We start from the raw sequence: 15,857 nt of genomic DNA, 5'->3' as shown, positions 1-15,857 counted from the left end.
TGCTCTGTGGCCCAGGCTGGAGTGCAGTGGTCTGATCTCGGCTCACTACAACCTCTGCCTCCCAGGTTCAAGCAATTCTCCTGCCTCAGTCCTCTCAAGTAGCTGAGATTACAGGCACACGCCCCCACACCAGGCTAATTTTTGTATTTTTGGCAGAGACGGGGTTTCACCATGTTGGCCAGGCTGGTCCCGAACTCCTGACCTCAGATGATACGCCTGGCTCAGCCTTCTAAAGTGCTGGGATTACAGGTGTGAGCCACTGTGCCCGGCTTCTTTGAATATCTTAAAGCAAATCCAGTCATATTATTTCACCTATAAACACACATGTGTGTCTTTAACAGATAAAGATGTTAAAGAACAAAACCACATTTTATCACACCCAATGAAATTAAGGATGATTCATTAATATAATCTAATATGTAGTCCAAATTTAACTTTTCTCAGTGGTCTCAGAAACTTTTCTTTCCTGTTGATTTGTTCGAATCAGGTTTCTCCAAAGGCTCGTGTTACATGCGATCGTAAGATCTTTTATGTATTCTTATATCAGCCTGCTTCAACATGTTCTGTTTTCAGTGGAAACTCTAGAATGAGGAAATCATTACTTCCTGAAAGTTTCTCCAATTCACCTTCCAGAACCTTTTCAATAACACAACACAAGCATTTCCGTTTTTTTAGGGTTTTTTTTTTTTTTTCTTTTGAGACAGGGCCGAGGCTGGAGTGCAGTCCTGTAGCTGGGACTACAGGCATGCCACATCGCGCCTGTCTAGATTTTGTATTTTTAGTAGACATGGGTTTTGCCATGTTGCCCAGGCTGGTCTTGAGCTCCTGGACTCAGGCGATCCATCTGGCCTCCCAAAGTGCTGGGATTAAAAGTGTGAGCCACTGCACCAGCCTGGGGGCGTTTTTAAATGACAAAAAGTGTTCCCCCTTTACAGAATCTTTAAAATACATGGATTCTTCTAATAGCTTTCAAAATCCAACAATCATCCCAGTGAAGTCGAAATGCAGGGTTTGTATTATTTCTTATTTTAGAGGGTAAAAATTTCTGGGATTTTATTTTTTTCAAAACGACTTTCTTGTTTTAGAGGGTAAAAATTTCTGGGATTTTGTTCTTTTCAAAGAGACTTTTTTATGCCCTCCCACCTGCTTTTTGAAATCCACCAACCACAATATTTACCCCACCCCCCCTTTCTCTCCCCACCATCTCTCTCTCTCTCCTTTACACACTCCCTCTCTCTCTCTTTTTAGCAGCAACATACAAGCCGGCCATATTAGAGAGATGGAAATAAAGCTTCCTTAATGTTGTATATGTCTTTGAAGTACATCCGTGCATTTTTTTTTAGCATCCAACCATTCCTCCCTTGTCGTCCTCGCCCCCTCAAATCACCCTCTCCCTTAGCCCACCCGACTAACATCCCAGTCTCTGAAAATGCACAGAGATGCCTGGCTACCTCGCCCTGCCTTCAGTCTCACGGGGCTCAGTCTCTTTTTCTCTTTGGGTAAGTTAGACTCACTCACATCTGCATGCTCCCGAGGGTTCAGAAGTGTAGCCGCAATGTGAAGAGGATGGGGGCAGGGGACAGGAAAGGAGACATTGCTAGCGCTTCCCTCTGTGTCCTTGGGAAGGGAGGTGCTGGGGACTGGAAGGGACGCTGCTGGGGACTGCAGAACCCTGGGACTACTTGGTCACAGAGATGTTGGGTCAGGGGATCTGAGTGTTGCTGGGGGCTGACCATTGTCAAGGAAGGTGAATCTGCTCTGGAAGTTCCCTAAGTGGACCTACGTGGGGGTGGGGCAGAGAGTGGACTGATCTGCAGTCTCTCCAGGGATTTTTGTCATTGTTGTTGTTGTTGCCGCAAATGTGGGGTACTGGGACTTACTGCTCCCCAAAGGGGCTTCTTTTCGGAACCTTGATTCTGGTGGATTTCAGGTATTAGGAGAGTGTGTGGGGGAGCTTGCGGCAGAAAGTTGAGTCTGGGTCTGGCTTCCTGGCACGCAGTCTCACTGATCTGTTGGAACGTGTGTGGGAGTAGGTGGGAAGCGGGCTTGGGGAATGATATCTGGGTAGGGAGGAGACCTGCTGAGGCATGCACTGATGGAGAAGGCACCTTTGGCTTGGGCCGGATGGAATGGAGGAGGGGCCAGGTGTAGAGATTCAGGAAAAATTGGAACCCATGGGCTGAGCGAGGTTGCGGCCCTTTAAATCCAGCCTCAGAACTGCCCAGCCCAGTCTTGCAGACTGTCCTGTCAAGTGGCCCCAAATATTAATTTTGTATTCGACCACTCAGAGACTTCCCGGTGGGGAGGTGGGCTAGAAAGTTATTTGCAAGCCTGCTTTGTAGAGTTTCATTCTTGCTCTTAAACTTACTCATTGTTGGAGCAGCTGCTGAGAGTCAAGTCCAAGGACTGTTGATGGGAATATTCCCCACCGCAAAGCCTCTGTCTTTCTGTGGCGTGATGCGCTGGGTGTGGGGTAGGATTCTAACCACAGGCAGTGCGGATGCCCTGCCAGCCTGCTTTGCTGAGTTACTTGGCATATTAACATCAGAGCAGGACCTAGGTCTCAAGCCACCTTTGTCATTTACGGAATGACCACAGGCAAGTTACACAACCCCTCTGAGCTTCAGTTCTCTCCCAGGTAAACTAAAGAATGCCTACTTCCTGGCGTGTCTGTGACCCGGTACACGGCAGGAACTCAGCAATGGCTAACTGAAGAATGCTTCCATGGGCCCACGAGCTGCGTATGTTGTTTAGCCCTCACAGCCATTGACGGAGGTAGATTCTATTACACCCAGGTTACAGAGAGGAAACAGAGGCACAGAGAAGCTACATAAGTTGCCCAGTAAGGTTACCTGACTACTGTAAGGGGAGCTGAGATTTGAACTCCCTGTGCCTGATCTCAGCACATTCTCTTAAACGTTGGATTCCACTGCCCCCAATGTTCAAGAAATGGCATTGCTGTATTAACAATACCTAATCAGAGTCTCAGGACAGGCTGAAGGAGGAGTTGGGCAAGTGGCCTGTTGTAAGGCGCCCCAGCTGGACAACAGGTCTCCTGCCTCAAGTGCTTCCTGCAGGAGGGAAGCCACCTGGTGAGAGCCTTAGCTACGTAAAGATAGAAAGGGGGTTCAGTGACTGCCTCCTGGGCCAGGGCACAGTCTAGGGGAAGATGGAGCCTGGGATGAAGAGGTCTGATTATTGGGGCTGGGAGATGGTGGTGGGAAGAAGCTAAAGCTTCTGCAAACCTGAGTGGGAGAGGATGAAGGAGTGGGGACTTTGAACTTGAACTTGATTGGTGCCGTGATGAGGCATGCCCCTGGCACTCCAATGCTGAGGGCTGAGTTGACAATGGAACTTCGGTGGTGTTGCAGTAGCATCGATTCCCAGGACAGAGGATGCCACAAGTGACAAGGGAGGGGACTGTGTCGGCGCTGGGCTTGTGGGAATGACCGTGGAGGTGGCAAAGAGAAAGGGCAGGTGGGCAACTGGCTCTACCCCAGACAGAAGCATACAAGTCTAGTTTTAGCTAGAAACAATTCAAGTGATTGGACTTCCCTCAAGTTTTTCTTGAGACTGTTGACTCCATAGTCACTGGCCTGGTTACCAAAGGTATGTATTATGTTAGGGGAGGCATAGAAAGCGGAGTCTGGGCTGAGAACAGTGGCTCACGCCTGTATCCCAGCGATTTGGGAGGCCGAGGTGGGAGGACTGCTTGAGGCCAGGAGTTGGGGATCAGGCTGGGCAACATAGCAAGACCCTGTTTCTACAAAAAAGAGAAAAGAAAGAAAAGAAAAAAAAGAAAAATGAGTCAGGCATAGCGTTGTGTGCTTGTAGTCCTAACTGCTCCAGGTGGCTGCGGTAAGATTATCAAGAGTTCAAGGCTGCAGCGAGCTGTGATCACACCCCTGTATTCCAGCACAGGCAACAGAGCCAGACCTTGTCTCAAAAAAAAAAAAAAAAGAAGGAAGAACGTGAAGTCCGGTCCTCATTCTCATCCATTGCACATATCTGCTGCTTAAGGCTGCAGGGACCCAGACATGGAAAGAAAGCTGTGTTTTCTTCCTTTGGCAGACTTTATTGAGTCCTCACTCTGTGTCATATACTGTCCTGAGTGTCAGGGACACCCAGATGAATAAGAATCAGTTCCCCAGAGCCTCTTCAGGAAAACAAGTAATAAAAGAGAACATTGTATGTATGGTAACAATAACAGCAACAATGAGAATCACAGTCACAGCTAGCTTTTGTCCAGGCTGTGTGCTAGGCACCGTGCTGAGCTCCATACGGGTAGTAAGTCATTTCAGCCCTAAGACAGCCCTATGAAGCTGGGCTCTGATTGTCCTCTCTATTACAGATGAGGAAACAGAATCTCTGGGAGGTTAACTATCCTGCTAGTCTGCCCTCGTCATGTGGAAGAGATAGGAACAGGCTTGGGGTGAGGACAAGGACACTGGGGAGAGCCACTGAGGTTATGCCCTGTGGGCTGGGACCTGAAGGATAAGTAAGAGGGTCCCAGGGGCAGGAGGGCAAATAAGCTTCCCAACCTGAAGCAAAATATGTGCAAAGGCATGAAGGAGGCAAGGAAGGTGTTTTCACAAAAATCAGAACTGAGGATCACTGGAGTGAAGGGGACCTGGGGAGACAGAGGCTGGCAGGAGATGAGGCTAGGGTATAGGTTGGTCCCAGATGGCAAAGGGCTTGGAAGCTGTACCCAGGAGCCTGGACTCAATCCTGAAAGCAGTGGGTAGGTGTTGGAGGTGAAGAGTGATGAGGGTGGGCTGCTCCTGGATGCCCGGGGATGGACTAGAGCGGCTGGGGCTGGGGAGACCCTGGAGCAGGATGGGTCTGGGTGCTAAGGCAGCTCAGGTGCGGATATAAGGGCTGGATGCCATACTCACCTGGGAGGCAGCGGCTGCCCCAGAGACACTTTTTAGTGTCTAAACTGCCCTGTTTACACACCTTTTTTTTTTTTTTTTTAACCAAGAAGAAAATAATTACCTCATAGGTTGCTGTGGAGTGGAAAGAGGAGTGAAGAAATTAACTTCCAGTCTCTGCAAGAGATAGCATCTGGCAGATGAGCAAATGTTCACAGTCTCTGCAAGGTGGGCTAGCTAGAACAGTGGATGACACCAGGCCTGAGGGGTCCAGATGTGCCTTGGAGACAGCTGGGGGGGGCAGTGGGGGTAGGGTGGCGGGGAGTCGGCGATGCTGAGATTTTGGATCTAAGATCAGAAGCCACAGCCTGAGGATGATTATTTCCCTTCTGTGAGTTGAAAGTCAGGAGACACAGGCCCCAGACCTGGCCTCAAATGGGATGACCAGGAAGATTGTGGGTCCCGCCCCGCCACTTTGTAAGGAGGTTCCTTTAAATGAGTCCATTCCCTGCTGGCTGGCCTGACTGGAGTTGGACCTGCCATGTAGTCAGCAAGAGGTATGGTCCCCTGATGCCTTGGAATGGGGATCACTTCCCCACTCAGCTTCAACCTGTCTGGAGCCGGGCAGTCTGGCTTCAGATTCAAGCTTCGCCTCTTACTAGCGGTGAACTTGGGCTCTTCCCGTAAATTCTTTGTGCTCCGTCTTCCTCATCCGGAATGTAGGAGTGATAACAGCGTTTTGTGAGCATTAAATGAGGGGATATACATAGCGTGCTTAAACAGTGCCTGGCTCGTTGTAAGCATTTTGTAAGGGTTTGTGATTATGATGAAGTCCTTTCTGTGGCCTTGGCCGTGCATTCGGGTGCTTTCCCGAAGCAGGAGAGTTAATCAAGGGACCAGAGTTTGGCTCACAGCTCTGACTTTGTTGAACCATGGTCCCCTCATGTTTAATGAGGACCCCGGACTGGCGGAAGGTCTGAGGCCGAGCAGCCTAGAGCTGCTGGGATTCTGGTGAGGCCACAGGCTCACGTGGGGATCTTGGATTAGGGACCAGGAACCATGACTCTGGCCTCAGCTTGTCCTTATTCTCTGCGTGTGGCGCTCATGACCTCTCTTTCCTCACCGGCAAGACAGTGGGGCTGGAGCTACGGTTTCTGATCCCAGCTCCAAGCTCTGGCTTTCTCTGGTTTGGGGATCCCCCAACTCCCAGCCCTAGCTCGCTCCGCAGGATGAAACTTGACGTTTGACCTCTGTGACCACTAGAGGGCACGCGTGTTCCGCCCGGTGCCTTCCGCAGTGCCTTCTGCAGTGCCGCGCTGCAGGGCGGGGAGCTGGAGCCCGCATTGCACCTCTCCGGCTGCCCCAGTCCTGCCGGCCAAAAAAGTCGCCCCCGCACTCCTCTCTATCCTGCCTTCCCCCACGGCAGGGTGCTAGCTCCTTCGAGATCGTGGGGTTCAAGTTCTAATCTGGAGCGGAGCCTTGGGCTTGGTGTGGGGCAGAGGCCCGCACAGGGTCAGCTGGGCTTCACAGAAGGCTGACTGTTTGGCCTGGGGAGCCCCTGGGAAGGTGACTGACCTTCCAAGGGAAGGGCCAGAGGGGCAGGACAGTCTTGGGATGGGAGGTAAGCTCAGGACAAGCACTGTCAATGCTTTCCCTCAGAGCTCTGGGCCTCTGCAGATGGGGGTGCTGTTGGCATTTTCTGCACACCTCCTCCCTGGCTGGTGCAGTGCCAGATGCTTTCCGAATGGCGATGAAAGTGCAGGAGATGGAATTGGGCTTTGTTCTTCCTGGCAGGGGCCCACTCAGCCTCCCCAGTCCCAACTCCCCTAATGAGCACTTAAGCTGACACCTGGAATCCTCCGCCCTGGGCTCCTCTTCTAGAAAACGCAGATGGTGACACTTGTCTCCCAGGTTGGAGGACAGGTGAGGTCCCCATCCCTACCCCCCAATCCAGGGCTGTTGCCAGTTCAGAGAATCTCTGGTGCTTAAGTCCTGCTACTTGCCAGGGTTGCTGGGCCGGGGGGCTGGGCTGGCAGAAGGATGTTCCAGGCAGACGTTGATTCCCTTGCGCACAGGCTGCAGGGCTGGGGCTTCTGGGGTGGGGCCCTGCAGCTTTGTGCACAAAAAAAAAAAAAAAAAAAAAAAAAAAAAAAAAAATGCCAGTTTGAAAAATAGGAGCCGAGCCCTGCCCGCCCAGTGCTGTTCGCCAATTCCTATGGACTAGCTGGAGGGGGGCAGTCTCCAAGGTACCCTTAGGCCAGGCCAGAGGCTCCTCTAGAAGCCCTTCCTGTTTACAAGGCAGCAAGGGAGAATGGAGGACAACGGCAGCTACCATTTGCCTATTTTCTGCTTATTTTCATTATCAAGACAACCCTGGGAGGTAGGTGTCACCATCTGCATTTTACAAAGGAGCAGCCCTCACTCTCCCAGCTTCTAATGCCAGAGCTGGGATTGAACCCAAGTCTGGTCGCATCCCCTTGTCTATGCTGTTCCCATATCAGCCACTATCAGGCTGGACAGCCTCCCCGCGGCCCCCACACTCCCCAACCCTGCAGCAACCTCCTATTAGTTACTCCAAGAGTAAACTAATTCCGCATCCTGGCCCACAAGCCTCTGTGAGCTGGTCCATGCCCAACGCTTGGGCCTCAAGTCTCACCATACACCCCCTCGGTCACTCTGCTCCCTCTGCCTCAGGCACACGGAACTCCTCTCAGCCACTGGGTCTTGGCCCCTGGGAGTACCCCTGCCTGGGAGCTTGGCTCCCTCAAAACCTCAACGGGCTCACTCCCTCCCTCACTTCAGGGGGGCACAGAGCTGTCTTCCCTGCCCACCTGACATCAAACAATGCCCCTCTACCTTGCCGTGGATCTCCATCTACAATCCATGATGTTTTTCCTTGTTGACGTCTATCCTTCTCCCCAGAATACAAGCTTCATGATGCAGTGACCCTGCCTGTCTTGTTCACAGCAGTAGCCCCCAGGGCCTAGACCAGGTGCCTGGCACGCAGTCGGTGATTTAGAAATATCTGATGAATGAGTGACTGAACGGTGCTGAACACTGCTGTTTATCATCCATAAAGAAGAGGAATCTTCTGAGATAAGGTTTTTGATGATACAGGCAGAGAATCTTGGACTCCAGTGAGTCCAGTGAGGTGCCTGGTGTGACATTTAAGGAGGTATTTCCATGACCAGAGAGTGGATACCCCTTAAGTGTCGTGCCCCAGGCCCCTCACTTGCCTCCCTGTAGGCTCTGTCCAGCTTAGAATATCACAGTGGGACAGATCTTTCTCAGCCCCAGCACCAAGGGCTCCTGGCCTTTGTCTGGTCACCCTGCCTGCCTGTGGCAGCTCCTTGCTTCTTCTGCTAGCATGTGACAGAACTGGGGCAAGTGGTGGGGGGTCACCCAGCAGTGGTTCTAGAAAATGCTGGGGCCATTTGGCTGCCCCTGGCTTGACAGATGATGTGATGATTTGGTCCCTCTCCTCCCCTACCTGCTCTGCCACCTCTTTTTGCCCCAAAGACCACATCTGGTGTCCCAAGTGCCTTCCCGCTCCAGAAGTTCAAATTGGGGAGGCTGAGTGGGCCCCGGCCAGGAAGAACAAAGCCCAATTCCATTCGGCTTGCACCTGTACTCCCAGCTACTTGGGAGGCTGAGGTGAGAGGATCACCTAAGCCCAGCAGGTCGAGGCTGCAGTGAATCATGATTACACCACTGCACTCCAGCTTGGGCAACAGAGTGAGGCTCTTTTGCAAATAACAGTAACTCCCACCTCCTGACTAACTGGAGCTGTCAAGGACCCAGTTCCCCGCCTGTAGCTCCGTGCTGCCTCATCCCCCAACACCCCCCAGGCACAGGGGGCTTGGCCCTCCCCAGCCCTTTCATCCAGACTCCTCACCAGCTTGTGGCTTCATCTGCAGTGCCACCAGGACAGAGCATGGAGGTCACAGTACCTCCCGTCCTCAACGTCCTCAATGGCTCTGATGCCCGCCTGCCCTGCACCTTCAACTCCTGCTACAAGGTAAACCACAAGCAGTTCTCCCTGAACTGGACTTACCAGCAGTGCAACAACTGCTCGGAGGAGATGGTGAGTCCTGGGCTGGAGGCGGGGCTGGGGGAGGAGGCAGGAGCCCCGCAGCACGAAGCCCCTTGTCCCACCACCGGCCCCTGCACTGGACCGGGGCCCCAGAGGACCCTGGGTGGGCTGTGTGCTCTGGAGCTTTGACACAGGTGTGCTGCACACCACAGGTGCCCCCTGGAGGTAATGGCTTCTCTTCCCCAGGAAAAGAGTGGATGGGGGCATCCCCACTGTCCTTGTAGTTCCTTGCTCATCCAGCCGCCCATCCTGTCCCTTGCCCCGTCCTCAGTTCCTCCAGTTCCGCATGAAGATCATTAACCTGAAGCTGGAGCGGTTTCAAGACCGCGTGGAATTCTCGGGGAACCCCAGCAAGTACGATGTGTCCGTGATGCTGAGAAACGTGCAGCTGGAGGACAAGGGCATTTACAACTGCTACATCATGAACCCACCTGACCGCCACCGTGGCCACGGCAAGATCCACCTGGAGGTCATTATGGAAGGTGAGGGCTGGGGTGCCAGCTGCGGGGCCCTGACCTTCCCCACACACCTGCTGTCCACAGCATCAGCTCAGGGCACTTTGGAGAGGTGGTGCCCTCCTGAGGGTGGGAGAAACCTTGTGCTGCATAGAAAGCATCCATTTTCTTCCCTCTCGTCCTCAAGGACCTGGGAACATGTCCCAGAGAGTCCAGGTAATGATATAGACTATGATCCTGCCCTTAAGGATGGGGCGGGGTGTGGTGGTTCACACCTGTAATCACAGCACTTTGGGAGGCTGAGGCAGGTAGATCGCTTGAGCTCAGGAATTCGAGACCAGCCTGGGCAACATGGCAAAACCCCATCTCTACAGAAAATGCAAAAATTAGCTAGGCATGGTGGGTCACACCTGTACTCCCGGCTACTTGGGAGGCTGAGGTGAGAGGATCACCTAAGCCCAGCAGGTCGAGGCTGCAGTGAATCATGATTACACCACTGCACTCCAGCCTGGGCAACAGAGCAAGACCCTGTTTCAAATGACAACAGTAACAATGACAGCGATGTGGCGGCTTTCATTTGTTGGGTACTTCTGTGTCTCAGCCCTTGGGTTAAGATCTGTTTATGCATTATCTTTTCCTCATAAAAACCTTATGAGGGAGGTACGATTGTTATCCCCATTTCATAGGTTAGAAAACTGAGGTTAGACACGCTAGGTTACCTAAGGTCACACAATTCATAAGTTGTACAGTTAGGACTCAAATTTGGGTCTGTTTGATCTTAAAGTTAATGCTTTTAAATACTTTATCACCCTACCTCCTTTGAGGGCTTTGAGTGTCCTGGGATTTGGGGGCAGGGGCGCTTCAGGGTCAGTCACCTGGATTGCTTTTTGGCTTTGCTAAAGACAGGAAAGCCAGGATGGCTCCACGCATGCCACAGGGGAGTGGGGTGGTGGAGGAGGCCCCTTTGCCGGCCCTGGTGCTCAGTGGCCCTGCTTTCTTTCCAGAGCCCCCTGAGCGGGACTCCACTGTGGCCGTGATTGTGGGTGCCTCTGTCGGGGGCTTCCTGGCTGTGGTCATCCTGGTGCTGATGGTGGTCAAGTGCGTGAGGAGAAAAAAAGAGCAGAAGCTGAGCACAGATGACCTGAAGACTGAGGAGGAGGGCAAGACAGACGGCGAGGGCAATGCAGATGATGGCGCCAAGTAGTGGGTGGGCGGCCATGCAGCCTCCCGCGTCCCGTCTCCTTCCGATCTGCCCTGTACAGTGACCCTGCCTGCCTGCTCTTGGTGTGCATCCCGTGACCTAGGACCCCAGGGCCTACCTGGGGCCTCCTGAACCCCCCAGTTTGTATCTCCCGTCCTGCACCAAGAGTGACCCACTCTCTTCCATCTGAGAAACCTGCCATGCTCTGGGACGTGTGGGCCCTGGGGAGAGGAGAGAAGGGGCTCCCACCTGTCAGTCCCTGGGAGGAGGCAGGAGGCATGTGTGAAGGTCCCCAGAGAGAAGGGAGTGGGTGGGCAGGGGTGGAGGAGGGGCCGCTGTCCACCTGCCCAGTGCTTGGCCTGACAGTGGCTTCAGAGAGGGCCTGGTAGGGAGAGAGGGCTTTCCTATGCTGACGGAGCTCCCTCAGGGTGGCCTTGGTCTGGCACAGCTGTGCTCCTCCCCTGCTCCCAGCCCAGAGCAGCCGTCAGGCTGGAGTTCCTGAAACCTGGAGGGGCATGTTAAAGGGGCGACTGTGCATTCCAGGGCACTGAGGGAAAGCTGGGGCTGCGGGCAAAGCTGGACATGCGCCCTGGCCCAGGAGGCCGTGCTGGGCCCTCGTTTCCATTGCTAGTGGCCTCCTTGGGGCTCCCATTGGCTCCTAACCCTTGGGACTCTGGATGAGGCCAGAACTGGAAGAGCAGCTCCAGGTAGGGGGCGGTGTTCCACAGCGGGGTACCCACCGACAGAGGCCAGTTTCAAAGTCAGCCGAGGGGCTGAGGGGTGAGCTCCATGGTGAATGGAGGTTGCTACAGGCTCTACCTTCTCCATGGCGTGACTACTCTTGCCTGGGAAGGGGCAGCCAAGGCTGGGAAATGAGGAGGCCTAACACAGGGTGGGGAAGCTTTATTTGGGACTTCAGTGAGAACTCTCCCAGTTCCCCTCAGCAGGGTTTCCACCTGGCTTTTGGCTACAGAGGGAAGGGAAAGCCTGAGGTCGGCATGAGGGAGGCCCTGGAGCCTGAGACCCCAGCGACGACCCTGTCCCATCTGCAGCCACGCTACTCGCTCCTCTCCCAACAACTCCCTTTGTGGGGACAAAAGTGGCAATTGTGGGCCAGGCACAGTGGCTCACGCCTATAATCCCAGCACTTTGGGAGGCCAAGGTGGGTGGATCACCTGAGGTCAGGAGTTCAAGACCAGACTGGCTAACATGACAAAATCCATCTCTGCTAAAAATACAAAAATTAGCTGGGCATGGTGCATGCCTGTAATCCCAGCCACTTGGAGGCTAAGGGAGGAGAATCGCTTGAGCCCAGGAAGCAGAGGTTGCAATGAGCCAAGATCGTGCCACTGCACTCCAGCCTGGTGACAGAGAGACTCCATCTCAAAAAAAAAAAAGTGGCAATTGTGGGGAGCTGACCATCACTGCCATTACACTCACATTCAATGGAAATTGATTAGGCCTGAGAGAAGGAGCAAGAGACAGAAACACTGCCTCTGAGAACATGACCTTGGAAGACCCTCAGAGATCAACTAGCCAAGTCACTCACTTACAGATGGGGGAAACTGAGGTTCCAACAGACAGAAACAGGGTCCTGCTGTCTTCTCTGGCTCCTCAGTCTCCAGTTTGGATCAACAGAGCCATCATTTTTCCAGTGGGAGGGGTTTCTGGGGCCTGGTTCTTGATGGGGCGAGGTGGAGGGATGGGCTCCTTTAGCCCTACCCCTCTCCCAGGAGCCCAGCCCCTCTAACTGAGGCTAAGGAGGATCGGGAGGGAAGCAGGGAGGGAGGAAGCCAGAGTGTGAAGGGCGCAGCTGCTGGCAATGCCCCATTCCCTGCTCCAGCACTTCCCAGCCTTTCCAGGAGTTTCGCCCCACCCCTGCTCAGGGAGTCAGTCAGGTGCCCAGGGTAGGGAATAAGTCTGAGGAAAGGGGGTGGAGGCAGGACAGTGACAGTCTCAGGGACCAATCCCTGCCTCTGCCCCTCACATGGCCAATTTGGGGAGAGAGAAATATCATCTAGGAGATCCAGCTTAATTTGCTTCAATTCAGCAACCATTTATTGAGCATCTATTATGTGCCAGGCACTGTGTGGGGCACCAGGGATATACACAAAGCCATAAGCATTGGGGACTGCCAGGTCAGCACTGTAGGGACCAAGATTAACTTTTTGGTGCATCTAATTCCACTTCTGCAAGACGCTGCTTCCAAGGCTACAGTTGGGGAAGATGAAGAGATTCTAGAATCTGAACCCTGGGAAGGGACACACAGCAGGGAAGAGGGGCAATACAACAGGGTCAAGGATACAGAGGCCAGGCAGACTGGGTGCAGAGTGGGGCATGGGCAAGCAGCCTGGTAACACCTGTGTGAGGTGAGTCAAGCCCATCTGGAAATGCTAAACTAATCAGCTCAGTACCTAACTGCCAATCAACACACTGCCAACAGGGGTGGGCTAAGCTACCGGGATGCCTGCAGCAGATGGACGCTGCCCATCCTTGAGCCTGCCAGCTGGGGGCAGAGAGGTGGGTGGTGGGCACGTCATGCCAGCTGGGACCAAGAGTGGTTGTCTACATTTCTGCAGCTTGCAGATTTTGTTTTTTTGGTCACCCTTTAAGTGTCCTTCTCTCCCAGGATGAGTGAGGATCTGTGCTGATGTTGGCATCTTATCTTTTTCCAGGATCCATTAACTTTTAGGGGAATTATTTGCGGGCTTTCCTAGTGTATTCTGAGAAGTTCTAACTCTCCATCAAGAAGCCCAAGATTTCTGGAGTCTTTTTTTTCCCTCTGCCCTGACCAACTGGGGCCCAGGGAAAGCAATGTCTCTTCAGGGGCCTCATGGCCCCAGCAGATGGGGCTGGGTCAGGAGCCATCTCTGCCCCAGGTGCTCTGCCCTCATACGCATTTTCTTCTGGAGCGTCTTAGACTCTCCTCCAGAGGATTCAGAGCTGTCTCCCCCAGGGCGGTGAGGTTGGGAGCAAAATGGGGCTTCTATAGGTAGAGGCGGAAAATCAGTGTGATGTTTCCACGGCGGCCATTTCCACAGCTACCCTGCTTCCTAACTTACACTGACAAGTTCCTCCTCTTCCTACCGTGGGGCTCGATCCCGGCTTCTGGCTGCAGGTTCCCACCACCATGCTCTGCTGGTTTCAGTCTGCTGACTCTCAATTGCTCCAGCCTCTCCTGCTCTCTCAGCACCTCACCCCACCCCCCATCTGTCTTTTCCTCCTAATTAAGGGCCACTGCACAGAGAGACGGGCTGGCTAACCCATGGGATTTAGCTTATAAGAACAAAGCACAATTTTTCAGGACTGAAATGCCTTGAGGTGCCTTGGAACTGGCTTTGGAAATTGCTATCTGCCTCCTAGCTATGGACTCATCACAGTTCCAGTTTATAAAAAGGAAAAGCTGATGGGATCCATATTTCTCTTTGCGAGTCTCCTTGGGGAGGTTGGGCTGGTAAATAGTTACAAGGTCAGGTTAAGCAGACAGACAATTGAAAATACTGGGCAGGTCCAAAAGGATAGTCCCAGGCCATAGGAATGGCTTGGTGCAGTTCACGGGTGATGAAGCGAGAAATCTTCCTTCCTACTTATGTCTTAAGGATGGGCAGCCTGTGTCTCTTGCTGTGCCTCTTGCTGGAGTCTTCCTTTATTGAAGCTTGCTGATGCACTGTACATAGTCTCTATAGGTATAGCTATGTTATATATACAAATATCAAACATCTCGCCACACCCACCCCAGAAGTTACACTGTGTGTGTGTGTGTGTGTGTGTGTGTATGTGTAATCACTTCTCAGTGTTTCGAGTTGATTCACCAAAGGCAAATTTTGGAATGTTCTTGGACTTTGTGCACTTGGAGGGGAAAACCCAACTACTTATGCACTTTCTCGCTTGTGTGTGCTATCGAGAGGCTGGAAGGGGTGGTCGGAAGGGGAGAGAAACTGAGATGGCCCTCTATGACCCGACTGCTGGGATGTATCTGCTTTTGGGAGCAGACTGACTTTCTTTTGCAATTTGTCTTATTGTTTGGGTCTACTGGCAACAATAAACTGTCTCCCCTGAAAATCCCTCGAGTGTGGCTTTCTTCAGGGGTGCAGGGCAGGGTAGGCTGAAGATTCGCAAGGATCTTGACTGAACCCCAGGTGCTCCTTTCCTGGTAATCCCATTGGTGCTGCCCGATCTCCAGCATCTGAGGGCCTCAGCACCCCTGCCTTACAAGGGTAAGGTTGTCTACCCCACATTTGTCATAGATGTTTCATCCTTTTGCCTTCCCCAACCCCCTGGGGACTGCCCATTTTGGGACAGCAGGGCTAAACACCTACTTCTTGGAAGGCTCTCCATTATTTTGGGGATGAAGACAACCCTGGAAGCTCCCAAGGCTGACTGTCCCATGGGTGTTGCTTGTTCTTTGCATGGGCAGACAGGCCATCCTTCCTGCTCTGTTCCCCAACAGTGTTGGATTAGACAGATATCTCTTTTGCCTCCTCTGGACTCAGGAAGAATGATGACAGCCGGTCAGAGTCTGCCATTGTGCAATTCATGGAGAAGGGTGGCTGTGGGAAGGTTCAGGCGGCTCGTGTCCCATCTACATACTGCTGGATCCTATTGACATGTGCCAAAGCAGCCCTAAGAAGTTTAGGACCAAAGGCCTAAACTTTGGTTTGGCTGGGGGCTCCACTGTCCCAGACAGGCCTCATTCTCTCCTGTTCTCCATTCTTCTGCCTCTTTCCATCTCTCCTTTCCTTCCTTGCATGGCTTCTCTCTCTCTCTCTCTCTCTCTCTCTCTCTCTCTCTCTCTCTCTCTCATCTAGGAGGCTTGCCAGACAAGAAAAACCTCAACTTGTGGAATGGCAAGGAGATACTTAAGTAGTTGGTTCCTACTTTTCTCTTGGTTTCTGTCTCGTTTCTGTCTGCTCCCTGGTGACCCAGAGACCCTCACCAGTGGTTAGTAGTTAGAAATATGCCAAGAAGACCTCAATATTGGTGGTTCCAATGCCTTAAAGGGTGGCAGCTGCCACTTGGGAGGGAAGTCAGACAGGAGGTGGCAGCGTTAAACAAAGGTGGCTGGTGTTTAACACAGCCAAAGTTCCCTTGGGTTTAAAAGGATGTCTGTTCCTGGAGCCTCTGAGTCCTTCCAAGGATGGAGTCAGGGAGGATGCTTCTGTCCTTAACAGATAGGAAAATCTGGGCAAGGCACAGGGACTGAGAAGCAGAAGGCACCAGGTTTTCTGGTTGGTTCC

At 52.7% G+C, this 15,857-nt stretch overlaps 1 protein-coding gene across 1 annotated transcript; it reads left to right on the top strand.

The window, feature by feature from the left end:
• Positions 1-1,189: 1,189 nt before the first annotated feature.
• Positions 1,190-14,684, top strand: SCN2B (sodium voltage-gated channel beta subunit 2). Its single transcript, XM_017523408.2, has 4 exons — positions 1,190-1,499; positions 8,789-8,955; positions 9,236-9,446; positions 10,424-14,684. The coding sequence occupies exons 1-4, from the start codon at positions 1,430-1,432 to the stop codon at positions 10,621-10,623; spliced, it is 648 nt and encodes a 215-aa protein (XP_017378897.1). The 5' UTR covers positions 1,190-1,429; the 3' UTR covers positions 10,624-14,684.
• Positions 14,685-15,857: the final 1,173 nt, after the last annotated feature.

This window comes from Cebus imitator, unplaced genomic scaffold, assembly GCF_001604975.1.
Source record: "Cebus imitator isolate Cc_AM_T3 unplaced genomic scaffold, Cebus_imitator-1.0 Scaffold28, whole genome shotgun sequence".
Taxonomy (NCBI): domain Eukaryota; kingdom Metazoa; phylum Chordata; class Mammalia; order Primates; family Cebidae; genus Cebus; species Cebus imitator.
This window is presented reverse-complemented; position numbering and strand designations above follow the sequence as displayed.